General features: G+C 33.6%; 4 protein-coding genes across 5 annotated transcripts; 3 read left to right on the top strand and 1 right to left on the bottom strand.

Annotated features, from left to right (window-relative positions):
* The first annotated feature begins 41 nt into the window (after positions 1-41).
* LOC111900019 (uncharacterized) lies at positions 42-2952 on the top strand. The gene is made up of 11 exons (XM_023895902.3): positions 42-496; positions 696-783; positions 861-952; positions 1034-1152; positions 1402-1517; positions 1597-1724; positions 1812-1898; positions 2199-2259; positions 2349-2389; positions 2487-2607; positions 2697-2952. The coding sequence occupies exons 1-11, from the start codon at positions 48-50 to the stop codon at positions 2754-2756; spliced, it is 1362 nt and encodes a 453-aa protein (XP_023751670.1). The 5' UTR covers positions 42-47; the 3' UTR covers positions 2757-2952.
* Positions 2953-9160: 6208 nt separating this feature from the next.
* On the top strand, positions 9161-11246 carry LOC111900017 (lysine-specific demethylase JMJ32). Of its 2 annotated transcripts, none has more exons than XM_023895899.3 (4): positions 9161-9987; positions 10382-10557; positions 10880-10950; positions 11042-11246. In XM_023895899.3, exons 1-4 carry the CDS (start codon positions 9301-9303, stop codon positions 11182-11184), a joined length of 1077 nt encoding a protein of 358 aa, XP_023751667.1. In that variant the 5' UTR covers positions 9161-9300; the 3' UTR covers positions 11185-11246. The 2 variants fall into 2 exon arrangements, with proteins under 2 accessions (XP_023751667.1, XP_023751668.1); XM_023895900.3 differs by having other exon boundaries at positions 10382-10537; positions 11042-11108.
* Positions 11247-12638: 1392 nt separating this feature from the next.
* LOC111900018 (uncharacterized) lies at positions 12639-13370 on the top strand. Its single transcript, XM_042896044.1, has one exon. It carries the CDS (start codon positions 12639-12641, stop codon positions 13368-13370), a length of 732 nt encoding a protein of 243 aa, XP_042751978.1.
* Positions 13371-14537: 1167 nt separating this feature from the next.
* Positions 14538-16037, bottom strand: LOC111900033 (uncharacterized). The gene is made up of 2 exons (XM_023895912.1): positions 15441-16037; positions 14538-15302 (listed from the first exon to the last, which is right to left on the bottom strand). Exons 1-2 carry the CDS (start codon positions 16035-16037, stop codon positions 14538-14540), a joined length of 1362 nt encoding a protein of 453 aa, XP_023751680.1.
* Positions 16038-17238: the final 1201 nt, after the last annotated feature.

The following is a 17238-nucleotide window of genomic DNA, read 5'->3' as shown; positions in this document are numbered from 1 at the left end:
GTGATTGGATCCTACGTGTAAGTATATTATTGGATCTTACAACCCCGATGACGACGATGAAGGAAAGTAGAGATCGCGGATTCCTTTTACAAATCGCAACCGTCAACTCGAAGACAGCGAAAGAAGGGCAGAGAGCATCAGCCATGGCAGCTCGCAAGAGAGGAGCTTCAAAACAACCACCGCCACCCACCGAATCACATCCCAAAACCTCGGAATCCGCCGCTACTTCTACAGACCCACAGATCACCCCTTCAAAACCAAGCAAAATCATCTTCTTCTCTTCGATTTTCTTCCTTCCTTACCTTTACCTGATATTTTATCACTATAGAATCGAAACAGAGCTGAAGAAATCGATCCTTATCAATGCATCACTCAGCTTCGCCGGGTTCTTTATAACCCTAATGATGATCCCAGTGGCTTCCAGATATGTTCTCAAACGTAATTTATTTGGTTACGACATTAACAAGAAGGGTACGCCTCAAGGTCTGGTCAAAGTGTAAGTTCTTTCTCGAGTATGGTATCCACTTCCTCGTCTATCGATCAAATTTGTGTAATTTGATGAACAATTGAGCAATTTAGTATGCAAGAAGAATCCTTTATAATTCAATTGCATTAGTTCGACTTGAAATTCAGTGCACTCTTAGTCTACATTATTCTGGTCAACTTCCGTGTTGATACTACTACCTTTCTTTCAGGCCTGAATCCCTTGGTATTGCTGTGGGCATCGTTTTCTTGGTGGTGGCGATATTATTTCAGTATTTCAATTTCACATCAGATTCAAATGTATGTTTGATTCTTCACAATTTGACACTTTTCTTTATTCTAGTCCATAATTAATTGGTTAATCCATACACTTGCAGTGGCTTGTTGAGTATAACGCAGCTTTAGCATCTATCTGCTTCATGATTTTGCTTGGGTTTGTGGATGATGTTCTTGATATTCCTTGGAGAGTGTGAGTTTTCTACTTGGTAGATCTCATTTCTTGTTTATTTTGTTACATCTCTAATTGGTTTAAATTTGCTTGTGAAGGCAGGAAACTACTATTACCATCAATTGCTGCTCTCCCTTTGCTGATGGCCTATGCTGGACATACAACCATCATGATACCAAAACCCCTTGTCCAATATATTGGAACAGAAATCTTGGATCTAGGTAAACACTTTTAAATAATTTCCTTATTTAACAGAAATCATGGATCTAGGTAAACACTTTTAAATAATTTCCTTATTTAACAGAAATCATGATACCATAATTTCCTTATTACATCAGTCCAATGCACGCCAAACACAGTACAACCTGTTCTGTCATATCCTGCTGATTAAGACCTTTCACTGTTTCTGATGTTTTGATAATTTGAATTTGTTTGTTCCTATTTATTTTTTAAACTTGGGTACTGAACAGGATGGATCTATAAGCTATATATGGGACTTTTGGCTGTCTTTTGTACAAACTCAATCAACATCCATGCTGGTATAAATGGTCTTGAAGTTGGACAGACTGTTGTTATAGCATTTGCTGTAAGCCTTCAGATCTTAAAGAAAACACCAGACATAGATAAATAATATAATAAATCTGATTTATAATCATGTAATGCAGATTTTAATCCACAATATTATGCAAATCGGAGCATCTTCCAATCCTGAAACCAAACAGGCCCATGCATTCTCCATATACCTTGTTCAACCTTTGCTTGCAACTTCACTGGCATTGCTTTCTTACAACTGGTACTGATATTGTTAATTTTGTTTTTGATTTTTAATTTGATTAGTTTAAATTTAATTATTCTACTTCTCACCCTTCATTTATTTTAGGTATCCATCTTCTGTTTTTGTTGGTGACACCTATACATACTTTGCTGGAATGACAATGGCAGTTGTTGGCATTTTAGGCCATTATAGGTGCGTGATATTCTAAAAATATATTTAATAAATAGCAATGTACTTTCATTTACTTTTCAGTCTTTTTAATAAAGGCATTGTACTTTGAAATATCTACCCAATTGTAATATGCTATTTTTTTTTTAAATTTCTTTCTTATTGAAACATTATACTTTATAAAAACCTATGTAAAGTATAACATTGTATGTAATAAGAAGAAATACGTTGCTGTTTCTTAACAAAGCAGCGATATTTTTCTACTTTTTTTGTGACGAATTTTTCTTAAATAAATAACATGTGTTTCTGCATTTTCTTTGACAGTGAAACACTCCTAATATTCTTCCTTCCTCAAATTATAAACTTTCTGTTATCACTTCCTCAGGTTCGATCTCTTTCTCTCTATTTTTTTTAAAAGTTTTTATTCCAGAATAATGTTAAGAGTTAGTAATAAGGATGCTCCATTTTTGACAGCTGGCAGGCATTATCCCTTGTCCACGTCATCGTCTGCCAAGGTAAAGCTAGGTTTTTTTTTTTTTAAATTTAATTAATATTTTTATATTGATCTAGTGTTTTTGAGTTTGATATGTACTTATATTTCATTATTACCAGATTTGACCCTGGGACAGGATTGCTGACTGGGACAAAAGATGGGACACTTGTGAATGTGTCATTGAGAATATTTGGCAGGAGATCTGAAAAGTCACTATGCATCCTCCTACTTATTCTCCAGGTAAATTCTATTTATTTTATGAAACATTGTTGCATAAATAAATGAATAAATCCTAAAATGATGAAGTAAATTGGATTTGGTTTTGACAGGGTGTGGGTTGTTGCTTCTGTTTTTTTCTGAGGTGGATCCTTACTGGTTGGTATAAATGATGCTTTTAGCAACTTAGAATATGACTTTTTTTTTTTTTTTTGAAAAAGAGGTGTTGTATCATTTTGATAGTTATTTTATACTATTAGATTTGGTATTTTGCTACATTCATAGGGAATCCCCAAACAGTGCTTGATCAAATTCAAAATTTCAAACAAAATGTGTTCTTAATCTCATGCTTGTAACCTTTTGCCCTAATCTTGTGTCTTTGGTAATTATGTTCTTGTAAAGTGATTTTCTTTTTTTATGTTCGCTGTTTGATCTTTGATCTTTTATTTTATTATAGAAACTTGGAATTGAATATTTTCATTAGTAACCACAATTTTACTTCCATATTACTAAAAACGTCACAAAGTATTCAACTTAGACTATGTTTGAAACGTTATAACTAGTTTATTTTTTGAGTTTTTTTAGATTGTAATCAAACAAAAAAACTTGTAAACTAGTTTTTTTTCGAAGTCTATCTAGACTAGCGTTTCAATAAGCTTTCGAAGCCTTCTTAAAATTCTCCCAAATATATGTTTTATTAATTAAAAAAATCATTCTTCTACATGTCTTTTTCATGTCATTTTGCATTTCACAGTATCTTATCAACTAGATTTTTATGTGACAGTAACATAATCTTATTTTAACTTATTACTCACTAGCAATGCTAGTTTGTGAACACTCTGATGTCATTGTAAGTGATGAATGTTATGATTTGTATTGGATTGTAGCTTCAAGAAGAAATTAATCAAGAAAGAAATAAGCCAATAAAAAAACTTCATATCCATTGAAGAAACATAAGTTACAACGCAATACGAAATTAGGGCAATTAAAAAAAATGAACAAGTAAAGAGTATGAGAAAATTGCAAATTTAGCCAAAAATGTTAATTATTTTGTGGAACGGAAAGGAAATGGCAGATGACCTTAGTCCATCTACGATTTTAAGGGGGAAATGAGGTTTTTATACAACGGAAAACAAAACCATCTGCGAATGTACAGGTGGCTAAAGCATGTCTGTGCTTTAACCACTTGTACTTTCACAGATGACTCCATCTGCGATTTTGGTGGCTAAAAATGTAATTTTGATTTTTTTTTGCTATTTTCCACAATGTAATTAATATTTTTGATTAAATTTCCAATTTTCTCCAAGAGTATATCCACCTAAGGGAGGAGGGTATCATGGAAAATTTTGTGGGAGGTACCGGCGGTACCTCCAATGTATGAAACCTTCTTGAGCGGGTTGACACTTTTAGGTTGAGTGAGTTACATATGCGGCTTCACTAACCTGTATATATCATTTCAACTCATGCACTAATCACTTGTACATTATGCATAAAAACTTGTACCAAATCAATTTTGTATGTTATTTAATTAGTTTTTAAATTATTTTGTATATTTTTAATATTATGCAAATTAATTTTGTATAATTTTTATTAGTTTGTGTTTATTTTAAAATAAAAAATTAAGTGGGTTGAGAAAGATAGGATTTCCATGTATGGTGGGTTGAGAAAGATGGAAGAGAGAGGAGAGAGAAATGCTGATGTGGCGCTGATGTGACAGTGGGTTGAATGGGTTAACAACTTTAATGCAAATATTTTGTATTAAAAGATGTATGAACCGAATAAGGGTAATTGTATGAACCGAAAACCGAACCAAATAAGCAATACGGGTTCAGTTCGGTTCGGTTCGGTTCCAATCCGAATAACCCAAATAACATGTAGAAGATGATTAAGGAGCCAAATAACCAGAATAAACCGAATAACATTTACAAATAACATTTACAATGTGATTATAAATACTGTATTTTGTATGACTTGAATGGAGTTTGATCATAGTAGAAACTAGAAAACAACGATGATGAGACGATTAGTTTTTCCAGAAGCAAGGGTCGACTTTTTTTTCTTATCGTGAATAGACTTTGAGGTCTGAACTTTGAACCGGTGATGATCGATCAATGAGTCCAGGTTATCGTAAGTCGCAAGGGCAGTAGCCGCAACTGTCGATCAAAGAGTAATGTCGCAAGGATGAGAAAAACCTCAATCGATCAAAGAAGTAATGTCATTGACTCGTCGATTTGGTGTAATATGGATGATCGAATTCGATTGCGTTGATTTTTTTGGTGTATTACGTGGGTTTTGTTGGGTAACGATCGATAGAAAAGAAGATCGAATAAGCAATCATGTTAGAAAAAAAAATGTGACTTTTCATATTCGGTTCGGTCCTTTTGGATCTAATAAACCCTTTAATCGGGTAACCCGAACCGAATAACCCGAAAACCGAATAAGCCTTATATAGATACCCGAAAACCGAATCGAATTGCTTATTTGAGTCTAATTCGGTTCGGTCCGATTCGGTTTTCGGTTCGGTTCGGGTTTTCGGGCCAAATTCTCATCCCTACCGTCTAACATGTGTGTGTCCAAAATGTAAATTTATGGTCTATTTGGTATAATAAAATAGAATCATTAAGAAACATAATGACCCAATGAATCAGGTAATATAATTAATTATTACATTCCATTGTCACTTTTGATTGATTCGAAAAAATGGTATGAATGACTACATATAAATAGAAAAAAAGTAAATAAAATTAAACTGATAAACAAACAAGAAAAAATATTGCTTTATAAATAATAATATTCAATTAAGTAAAGTTATATAGATAATTAGATTGCTAAGCATATTTTATTTTGTTTTATATTTTATATGTATTCTATATAGTTAAAAAATTATTTGTCGTCAAAAATTTATTTACATAATAAATAAACAATAAATACTATGAATCTTTAAATAAATCTTAGTAAGTCATTTTTCAACAAAAAAAAATGAAAAATTTAATTAAAAAAGATTATTATTAATGTTTATAACTAAAAGGCCACATCAGAAATTGATGGATATATGGTTTTCAATCACAGGTTGAAAAAATATCTAGATATAACAGTAGAGTAGTGGATATGTGTCTATGTCATTCTAAAAAATTATTACTGATTTTTTATAAATAAAAATGATTTATAATTATATTATATCATTTTCAAAAGTAATAAGAAAAAAATAGTTTCCCCCAATTCAATAAAGATCAGCCTAAAAGAAAAAGAAATTGTATACAGCTCTCGTTCAATTGTCATGTTTGATTGAATAAAATGAAAATCATTCAAACCTGTATTTATATATGTTGTATGTTATTACTAAATAAAGTTAAGTTAATAAATAACTACAAAAATGCTATTCTATAAACATACATTTTAATTAAACAAAGATAAATCGTTAAATAATATATAAGCATATTTCGTCTTATTCAAAAAATTTTATAATATGTTTTGAAAGTAATTAAAAAAATCTGTGAAATTAAAAAGGTTACAAAATAAACTTTCTTCTTATGTTTTATATAATGATAATAGAATATTTAATTAAATTTAGTTTTAAAAAAAATAAACATTACTAGATAGCATTAAAAGAAATATTAAAATAAAAGAAATTACTTTGAAAATTTTAAAATTTATAGTTGATTATAGGAATAAAAATAATTTATCTTTATAATTATATAGTATATATCATTCCATTTCCTTAAAGAATGAAACAAAAAACACCCCAAATGAAAATCAACCTGAGTAAAAGAATGCTCTTACTTTTATTTTTCGTAACAACCAACCACGATTTTTTTTTCATTTTCACTTTAACGGTTCATTTTATTTTTTTATAGGTTATAACCTGTATAATATTATACGGTTGATAGAGTAAAATAACATAGATAATAATTATAACAAAATAAGTGTAATATGATATTACTTATAACTCATTATCAAATATTTTGAATTTCAAAATCTCTATTAATAATGCTAATTTTAAGGGACTTAGAATAAATTTTAAATTTAAATGTAAAATCCTAAAAAATGACATATGTCATTTTTAAAGAATAAGAGAAAAGAAATTAAAAATTATAAAACATGATAAGTAACGAGTTTAAGATTTTTTTATTAAAAGCAAGGTTGTAGAACTCGTTACTCGGTACCTGCTCGGCCGACTACCGAGTAGCGAGTACTCGGGAGTACTCGGATTTGTTAATTCATGTAGTAATATTTTTAGAGAAATTATATATGTCAAAATCATAAGTTAAAATCATAAGTTGATTGAAATATATAACAAAATTAGATACATGTGAATACACAAAAACTAAAAAAACAAATAATGATCTCAGTTCGTGAATAATTATTGAAAATTTAAGATATATATATGTACTAATAATCACATGTATGTATTTTAAATAATAAATTATTAAGTATATTATACGTATTAATCACCGAGTTGACCGAGTTTTTCAACACTGCTCAGTTCAGTAAGGGGTTGATCGGGGAGTACTCGGGATTCTGCAACTCGCCTCGGCAAGGGGCCGAGTAGCGAGTACTCGGAGGAGTAATCAGCCAATTCGGAGAGTTTTACAATACTGATTAAAAGAGGGAAATTCAATTGCTGCAAACCACACAATACCTAATTGTGAACATGGTCATCAAGGCATGCAAAATGCAAATCAGTTACAAAGTGAGATTATATATATATATATATATATATATATATATATATATATATATATATATATATATATATATATATATATATATATATATATATATATATATATTACTTGAATAATTCAATTATTTTTTGTAGTTCTATAAATTATAAATTCTTTGAAAATATATGTATCATAAGTATGCTGCCATGACACTTCCTATTTTGAAAAAAATATATAATTAGGCTGATGTTAAAAATATATATAAAGAAAGACAAATTTAGTATATTTATATAATTAGATAAAAAAGACAAATTAACCTAAAAAAAATTACTTTGTGAAAAATATATAAAAAAAATTACAGATATAATCATGAAAATCGCAAATTGAACATTCCATTTGCGAACGTACAAGTCGTTAAAGCACAACTGTGTTTTATCGACTTATACTTTCGTAGGTGTTTTTTTTATTTTCTTTTGATTTTTTATGTATAAATACCCCATCTCTGACTAAAATCACAGATGAACTCATCCCACCTGCGATTTCGTTTTTTTAGTTTTTATTTTTATTTTGACTACGAAATTGATAGGGTTTGACTACAAAACAACCTTATTATATATAAAGTTTTGCAGAAAATTAACACTTTAGTTGTTATTTCTTTGAAAATTTTGTTTAAACCTTTTTAATAAAATGATTTCTCCAATAAAAAATTTGAAAAATTAAATCGTCCATAGTGCCTCCAGAGAAAGAGTTCTCCAACAAAAAGTTTAAAAAATGAAAGAAAAAAAAATTACCTTTTTATAGGGAAAATCATAGATGGACGCAAAATCACAGATGAACTGCGAACGTACAAGTCGATAAAACACGGATGTGTTTTAGCGACTTCTACGTTTGCAGACGGACAAGTAAAATCACAGATGGACTGAGTGCATCTGCGATTTTGGTGACTATTTTTATTATTTGAGATTTTTTTAGCTATTTTCCACAAAGTAATTAAGGGATTGAGCTATTTTTGTAATTTTCTATAATTGTTATCCAAAAATATTATTCAAATAGTCAGTAGTATGTGATATTTACTGTGTTGCATTTTCGTTTATGGACTGTGTTTCATCTTGACCCAAGCTCATGAACCCATAGTATTTAAGGTTTGAACATAATTATCCTCACCATTTTAGACAAGGAAGATTATAAAAGTGTTTAATATATAACCTTATGAATTGGATAATTATACAATCTTACTTAAAAGTGATAAATGACATATAATATTCAACTTTTTTTTTTTTGTTTATATCACAAGTTTAACTTTAAAATTACACTATAATTAACGAAATCTTAGGCTTGACGGTATGTGTGCGGTCCGAGACCGCACTTCGTGCCACATGGACACGAAACACCGCCCCCAGACCGCGGTCTGGTGCGGTCTCGGCCGCAGTGCGGCTTAGGAGTACCGTGCAATTTAATTGGTCCTTGATCTTTGACTGGTTTTGACCGTTAAATGGTATTTTATTTTATTTTATTTATTTTTTTTAACTTTACTATATATATATATATATATATATATATATATATATATATATATATATATATATATATATTACCAATCTACACAATATTTTTACACAACATTTTATCATATCTCTACTCATTTTCTCTATTTTTATTTGAAAAATGTCATCTTCCAAACGACCTAGCAAAGAAAAAACACCTGTCAGAAACACCAACACCCTAATATTATGTTTTTAAAATTATGTTTTTTTTATTAAAAAATAAATTTTATTAAATTAAATAGTTAATAAAAAAACAAAAAATAAAAAAGAAAAAAAAAATAAAACTAAAACTGTGGCACCACACCCGACTAAAACTGTGGCACCTCATGCAAGAAACCATACTTAAGTGGTAAAAGGTGACGTGGGCGAGGAACCTTAGAGCATGAAGGAAGGTTTGACCACAAACCTTTGATCCACCATCGTCTACGAACTACGAAGTGTGTTTTCTGGCGTCTACGCCGTCTTCCCCACCAAAAGACCACAAAAAATTCTTCTAGGATCCTCCATTAATGAACTCAAAGCTCGAAAACCTTTGGGAAGAAGTGAGGGAATTAAGCTTAGGAACCACTCCCCAGATCGATCGCCTCCATACCCCACCAACCCCACTCCAATTCCTCCGCCATTACCTGTCTCAAAACAAACCCTTCATTCTCTCTGCCTCCGCCGCCACCACCCTCCAATGGCCCGCCACCACTCTCTGGACCTCAACATCCTACCTCCTCAACACTCTCTCTTCTTCCACCGTCTCCCTCCACCTAACCCCCACCGGCCAAGCCGACTCCCTCACCCCACACCCCTCTAATCCTGACTCTCTCTGCTTTGCCTCCGCCCACGTCCAAAGCACATCATTCTCCGACGCCATCGATGCCATCAAAGCTTCACGTAAGAACGATTCAAGTAAAGGATTCGTTGCGTATGCGCAGCAGCAGAACGATTGTTTTAGGGAGGAGTATGGTGCGTTGGCTAGAGACTGTGATTCACATATTCCATGGGCGACTGAAGCAATAGGAGGATTGCCGGAGGCTGTTAATTTGTGGATTGGGAATGATTTGTCTGAAACTTCGTTTCATAAGGATCATTATGAGAATCTGTATGCTGTTGTAACCGGAGAGAAGCACTTTCTGCTTCTTCCACCTACTGATGTTCATAGAATGTATATTCGTGAATACCCTGCTGCTCAATACACATACTCTGAGGTACAATTTCACCCTTTTCTATGTTCGCATTCATCTCTTTGGGTTCTTGGATCTCTGTTATGTCATTCATATCCAGAAAACATGAAAAAAATAAAAAGTAATGTTCTAACATATCAACCAATTATACTGTTAGGATTCTTGAAATGGCTATAATCACTTTATAAAATTGGTTACACTTGAAGACATGACTAAATTTTTTTGATGATGTGGACTAGAATAGGTGTATTATAGTAATATCAGTAATCTTAATGTTGTTTGTATTGAAAATTGCTTTTTAGTGATATTGCCCTTAAATTTCTCAATAATGGATTCCAAACACATTACAATATGTTATTGTTATGTATGGGTGTTTTAGTCATTTTGGTTGTTTTGTTGATGTATTAAGTATTAACAGGAAAGTGAGGAATTTGAATTGAAATTGGAGAATCCAGAGAGATATGTCCCTTGGTGTAGTGTAAATCCTTACCCATTGCCCAAAGACAAGGAAAAAGAAATTTCTAAATTTCCATTTTACTATAATGGACCCAAACCATTTGAAGTCACTCTTAAGGCGGGTGAAATACTTTACTTGTAAGCATTTCTTATCTTTTTTTTTTTAAAATAATAATAATCCCACATGTATGTGCCTGTGTAAAGTTTAAATCTTGATACAAATCAATTGAATTCATTTCTTATCTTCTTTCTATTTTGGGTTGTCTTGAAAAAACTGCAACCGTCTTCTTTCCTTCTCGGAAAAATCCGTTTGCAAATTTACAAACGGATATTTCCAAAAAGGAAAGAAGACATTGGGTAAAGCTTATAGTAATATTATCCAAATACAAAAACAACTTTTGTTTCTTGCATTTGGACGATTTTTGAATATTTGTGATTCTTGAATTTGATTGTTATGTAGGCCGAGTATGTGGTTTCATCATGTTAGACAGACACCTGATAATCGAGGACTCACCATTGCAGTAAATTATTGTAAATTTACTTCACAAACTCTCCAAAATTATCATTATTTTATTGCGTAATAATTTAATTTAATCACGAAATATTTCTTTTCTTTTGGCAGGGTATGATATGCAGTTTGATATAAAATACGCCTACTTCAACTTCTTGCAATCACTTTCGTTTTGTAAACCACGTTTAAATGATGGTGATTCTTTCATAAATGAAAACTTATCCAATGGTGACAAAAACCATAAGGAGGAGTGAACTTCTTTGTTAAAAGTGTTATTTATCACTTGTGTTTATATATTATTCTTAGGTTGACTTGATTTTAGTTTTCATTTTATAGGGTTAATGACCTAGAAAGGTAACGAACTTTGGTCTTTGTCCACATTTAGGTAACCATGTTTTTTTTGTTAACATTTGACCATTGAACTTGTTTGACCTGTTCAAAATAGGTAATATGACCGGTAATTAGCGGTAACATTACCCTATTATGAACAGGTAAAACAAAGTTCCTTTCCTATTTTGGTAATATTGGGGTCTTTATGTTAAGTACAAGTTGTCATAAGATCCATTGATGTGAAATGAAATTGGGTTGTCCGGTCTCGTGTATGAGGAGATGGTTAAGTCTTGGGCCAACCTAGTTTAGGCCCAACTAGTTAGGGGTTAGGTTGTATACGATTAAGGGGCTATGTTGTATGTGTTTTAAAGACCGAGCAACACAGCGTAGCCCATGACTAACCGGGACTAAATTGGGTTAGACCAAGCCTAACCTAATTGTTCATTGACTGTCGGAGCCTGATCCCATGGCACACATTCCCTAAGACGGTTCTTGTCCAGTATTACCAAAACGGGTAAGAAATTTTGGTTTTTGTCCGTATTTAGGTAACCATGTTTTTTTTGTACACATTTGACCAATAAACTTGTCTGACCTGTTCATAATAGGGTAATATTACCGTAGTTACCGGTTATATTACCTTATTTTGAACAGATCAAACAAGTTTAATGGTCAAACGTGAACGAAAAAAACATGGTTACTTGCATATGAACAAAGACAAAAGTTCGTTACCTTTCTAGGTCATTATCCCCATTTTATATTGCAAAAGTTATGGCATTTGTTATATGTTTATTGGTTTTTTGTTCCGAGATTTACAATGAAAGTTTGGTTTTATTATTTTAGATGATGATTATTTTACAAGGATGTTTTTTTACAGGATTTGTATAAATGAACCTCAACCAAAGTTTAGTAACCAATTAATTTGATAACTCATTTAGCACTTTTACGACATCTGAAAGAATTTTGATGGTGTTATCTATAGCTTAGTTTAAAATGTTTGTGGCATCATTTGGCAAAAAAAAAAAAAAAGTTTGGGAAAGCCCAACAAACTTTTATATATGGTTTTAGATGGTTCTTAGGCTATCAGGAGTGGGAGGCTGAAGACGCGTGGGAGCTGACGTGTCAGCTCCCTTCACGCGTGAACACCGCCCCACCTTTTGGTGGGGGTCTTGTTCCGTGGACGTGAAGATGGATGAAGACGCTTGATTTGATTGGGCTATTACTTTTTGACCGTTGCTTTATTACCGTTTGTAAAAAAAAAATTAATTAATTAATTATTACTACCAACTCTCTATATATATCACATATATATTACCATTCAAACACACACAACATTTTGAACACAAAGAAACACTCTCATTCAAAAAATACACTTTCTTCCATGGATCCAAACCAAAATAACCCACCCACCCCAAACACCCCAAATACTCCAAATGATCCTTTAGCAAACATTGGCTATATGCAATTGTTATCATCCCCCGTTCAACAACAACCTTTATTTACCAATCTTTCATACCACCCACACTACTACCAAAACCAACCACAACCACAATTTGTTCAAACCCAATTTCAACCCTTTCAACAACAACCTCCTCCGCGTTTTCAGCCCCAAACTTTCCAACAGCCACAACCAAGTTCACAACCCTCTCAAGTTCCATTATCGCAATCTCAACCCGTAAACCTCGACGATGAAGACGACGACGAACGGGTTCAAGAAACACAACCAAGTCGTAAAAGGCAAAAAAAATCCAAAGATTCAACAAAGAAGAAAAACACCCAATGGACCGAGGAGGAGGAGGCGACTTTAGCTAAAGCTTGGATTGCCATATCACAAGACGGGGATGTCGCCAACGCGCAATCGGGACATAGCTTTTGGAATCGTATTTTAGACCACTTCCACGCGTTATTGGGAAGGCAAACGAGCCAGACATATAATTCAGTCAATGCTAAATGGCGCGATCTTAGAGCAACGCGTATCAAATTTAACGGCGTGTTTGACAATTTAAAAAATATGCATCGAAGTGGTAGCAATGATTTCAACATTTTGTCAACGGCGTTGCACCAATACAAAATTACCAACAATGGTAAACCTTTTGGCAACCAAAAAGCGTAGGAAGTTTGTCGCAATGGCCCAAAATGGGTCCTTTATCCGGAAAAAGGCGCATTCGGGATCTACCACCGGTTCCAATAAAAGACCGAGAACGTCCGAGTCGGAGATCAGTGCTAACCTCGACCTCAATGATGAGTTCGACGCCACCGAGGGTGAGGGTCCATCGGACGTCCATCTTCGTCGACCACCGGGGAGGGACAAAGCGAGAAAGGGGGCTTCGTCTAGCGGAAAATCAACCAACGAGGATGTGTTAGCGGAGAAAATCGAAAAAACTCTAAATTTTTTAGAAAAAAAATTTGAGTCAACGGAGGAGCAACGCCGGCGACAATTGGCACTCACCAATCTTCAAATCGTGAACACAGTGCCGCAACCCAATCTCGACCCGGAAAATTTAAGGGTCTTTATGCAAATTCAACAAGAAGTTCTCGACCAATATCGCAACTAGATTTGATGTTTTTTAATAATTTAGGTTTAATTTTCTAAGTATGGATTATGTTTTTTTAGTATTTTAGTTTTAATTTTCTGTGTTTTAAATTATGTAATATGGTTTAATTTAATATAAAATATGTTATTTATAAAATGTTATTTATAAAATATGTTATTTATTTAATATTTTATTTATTTAACAAAATGGTAAAAATAATAAAAAAATAATATAAAAGTGAATGTTGTTAGTGGTGACCATTTCCATAGTGGAGTGGGTTGGTGGTGAAGGTGATGTGGCGCATAGGTGGCGCCACTTTTCCGGTGAGTTTGTAGTGACCACTCCATATAGCCTTATTATGGGTCACTAAAATCAAAAAATCTGTCATTTAAACTTTCGTGCAAAGAATGGTCACCGGTTAAAGCGATGAGATGTACTTTGACTTTCAAAAGTCCACAACGCCCTTATCCATCACGTGTTATGTGTACGCCATCATATGAGGCCTTAAACACTAAACCATTTTGTATGGAAATAGAAAAGTTTATTGTTTTACTCTTCTTTTCTTTTTTATTTTAACCGGCAAAAATATATTTTATTCATAACTTTACCTCACCAGCAAGAAGCTAGTAAGGTGAAATTTTTTTACATTGATTTAGATACAAAGGAGAGGGTTTATATTCCACAATCTTCATTCTATCTTAACCCTATCTCCACGATGTTTTACCCAGACAAAATAGTATATATTATTATCGCCGGTTGATATTCAATTTTGTTAAAAATTCTTTCATTTCTAGCCCTCTATAAACACCAAAAAAGCACCACACAAGATCGTAATTAATGTTTTTTCTTTTGGGACAGTTCCCCCATTTGGAGGCGAAGTCAATGATGTTAGTGACCGTGTGGAACCCTGTCACTTGAACGTTACACCATTTAAGAATTGAGTGTAATATACCTTTTGCTAGTGAACACGAGACTAGGATATGATCGCCTGTCTCTTGACAAACTCCACACAGGGTCGAGGTCATTTCAATACCCCTATTCCGGAGAGCTCCAGCCGATGCTATCTTGTTCTTCTTAGCCCGCCATATAAAACCCAAAACTTTCAGTGGAATCATTTTTAACCATCGGAAAAATCCGTCGCAAACAGGGAAGGTTGCCCTTTCAATTCTTTCATGAAGGAGAGCCACACAAAATTCCTCGTCCACGACAAATGGAGATACCCACCCCAAGCTTGATTCTCCTGGTTTCATTACCTCCTCGAATGGAATGTTAATTCTGTTCAAAATGGCTTTGCATTTGACAATACTCCTCCAGACGCCACTCCATCGACTCTTTAGATTTGTACAAAATTGTTCTTCATTCAAGTTGTGGAGCCCCCTGATGATCTTAACCCATAGGGAGTTGGGTTCATTTTTCAAATGCCACAACCATTTGGTAAGTAATGCAAGGTTCAACGAATGGATTGATCCCAAACCAAGACCTCCCACCTTCTTTGGAGCCATAATCTTCTCCTACACAACCCAATTTATATTTTTATTACAGTTTGGACCTCCCCAGATAAATTGTCTTCGAATTTTTTCTAGCGAGTTTATATCACCAATTGGGGCATTAAAAATGAACATATAGTATGTGGAGATGCTTCCAAATACTGCTTTTGCGAGTGTGACTCGTCCACCAAAACTGAGTGTTTTTGCAGTCCAAATCGATAACTTACCTTTAAGTTTTTCCATAATTGGACTCCATGAGGCCATACAGTTCATATTCAACCCAATTGGGACCCCAAGGTCAGTGAATGGGAGTGATGTAGGTTCGTATCCTAACGGACTTGCCCAATTGACCGCTTCTTGATCTGAAATTCCAATACCATAAACTTTGGATTTATTGAAGTTGACCCTCAGGCCGGAAGATACATAGAAACATCTAAGGATCCTCACCATGTTATTAACATTCTTTTTCGACCACTCCCCAAAGAAGAATGCATCATCTGCATATAGGAGGTGGGACACACACATACTAGAATCTGGAATGCAAATCCTATCAAATACACCTTTTAAAACTGTTGACTTCATTGTGATATTTAACTCCTCCATTGCAATTATGAACAGGAAAGGGGATAACGGATCCCCTTGCCTTACCCCCTTTGACATTTCGAACTCCTTAGTGGGGCTACCATTGATGATAATCGAAGCTCTAGCTGACTCCAAATAACCCTTGATCCATGATCGCCATTTTGATCCAAAATTCATTTGGATCATAATAGAATCCAGGTGCCCCCAATTAATAGAGTCAAATGCCTTGTTGAAATCTGCTTTAAACAATAGAATTTCCTTCCTGTTACTCTTGGCCCACGAACAAATCTCATTCACAATGAGTGATCCTTCCAAAATATTCCATCCCTCCACAAAGGCAGACTGGACATCGTCAATTACACTCCCGATTACATTTTTAACCCTTAGTGCTAGGATCTTGGTGATGATTTTATATAATGAACCAATCAAACTAATTGGCCGATAGTCAACAAGGCATAGGGGTCTTTAATCTTCGTAGCCAGGGTAATAAAGGAGGCGTTACAACTCCTTGAAAACTTTCCACTGCATTCAAAGTACTTGACATATTCAAAGATATCATTTTTTATCGTCTCCCAATTTTTTTGAAGAATTTAAGGGTAAACCCATTAGGCCCCGAAGCCTTTTCACTACCACATGCCCATACAACTTGTTTAACTTCCATAAACGAGATAAGGGCTTTGTCTTATAATTTCTTAATTCGAGTACAAGGCATGGATCAAACCAACCTTCTAGTACTCGTAACTTGCTTCTATATCTAGATTGAATTACTCCTAATACTTAGAATTTGTTTCTCAATCAAGATTGAATCACCGACTACTCTCACCAAGTATCATTGAGATTGAACATATTAATACACTTGAGCATAACCAAGCATTTCCTTAGTTTTATTTAGGTCAGAAGGAACGGTAACACCCTTATGAGGAGTTGGGTCGCCAAAAAGGTCGTCAAGCTCGCTAGCACCCGCCACACACCGCACCTAGCTTGCACTGAGTAGCCTTACCATGCAAACTTGTCATGGCTGTAACGAGAGGAGAGAGGAGAGACAAAGTTGAAAGATGAGTTGTGATTGACTGTTTCTATTTTGTTTTGTTTTTGGTTTTTTTCAAAATAAAACCTTTTAAAATGACACATTACCACTCTCCAACTACAAGGCATACATCCTAAGCTTATGCGGCTTAAAAAAAAACTAAAAAACCTATGTGACAATGTGCTAAGAGTGTTACTATTACCTCCAACCTTAGTACATTGTCATGCCAACTTAACATATTGTCACGTAATCTTTTGTATTACCATCTCAATAACATGTTCTCTTTGGCATTTCTTGGGGAGTGGTAGCACGATCAATTTATTTTTGTATTTTTTTTCATACTTAAACAAA

The sequence above is a fragment of the Lactuca sativa genome, chromosome 6 (assembly GCF_002870075.4).
Source record: "Lactuca sativa cultivar Salinas chromosome 6, Lsat_Salinas_v11, whole genome shotgun sequence".
NCBI lineage: Eukaryota > Viridiplantae > Streptophyta > Magnoliopsida > Asterales > Asteraceae > Lactuca > Lactuca sativa.
This window is presented reverse-complemented; position numbering and strand designations above follow the sequence as displayed.

Excerpts from the sequence above, each read along its gene's own strand:
- LOC111900019 (XM_023895902.3), top strand. The coding sequence starts at position 48 with ATGACGACGATGAAGGAAAGTAGAGATCGCGGATTCCTTTTACAAATC. Across the intron at positions 1,518-1,596 it reads CTGTTGTTATAGCATTTGCT|ATTTTAATCCACAATATTAT; the intron begins GTAAGCCTTCAG and ends CATGTAATGCAG. Across the intron at positions 1,899-2,198 it reads GGCATTTTAGGCCATTATAG|TGAAACACTCCTAATATTCT; the intron begins GTGCGTGATATT and ends TTTCTTTGACAG.
- LOC111900017 (XM_023895899.3), top strand. The coding sequence starts at position 9,301 with ATGAACTCAAAGCTCGAAAACCTTTGGGAAGAAGTGAGGGAATTAAGC. Across the intron at positions 9,988-10,381 it reads CTCAATACACATACTCTGAG|GAAAGTGAGGAATTTGAATT; the intron begins GTACAATTTCAC and ends AAGTATTAACAG. Across the intron at positions 10,558-10,879 it reads GCGGGTGAAATACTTTACTT|GCCGAGTATGTGGTTTCATC; the intron begins GTAAGCATTTCT and ends ATTGTTATGTAG.
- LOC111900018 (XM_042896044.1), top strand. The coding sequence starts at position 12,639 with ATGGATCCAAACCAAAATAACCCACCCACCCCAAACACCCCAAATACT.
- LOC111900033 (XM_023895912.1), bottom strand. The coding sequence starts at position 16,037 with ATGAATTTTGGATCAAAATGGCGATCATGGATCAAGGGTTATTTGGAG. Across the intron at positions 15,303-15,440 it reads GAGTCACACTCGCAAAAGCA|GAGAAGATTATGGCTCCAAA; the intron begins GTATTTGGAAGC and ends TGGGTTGTGTAG.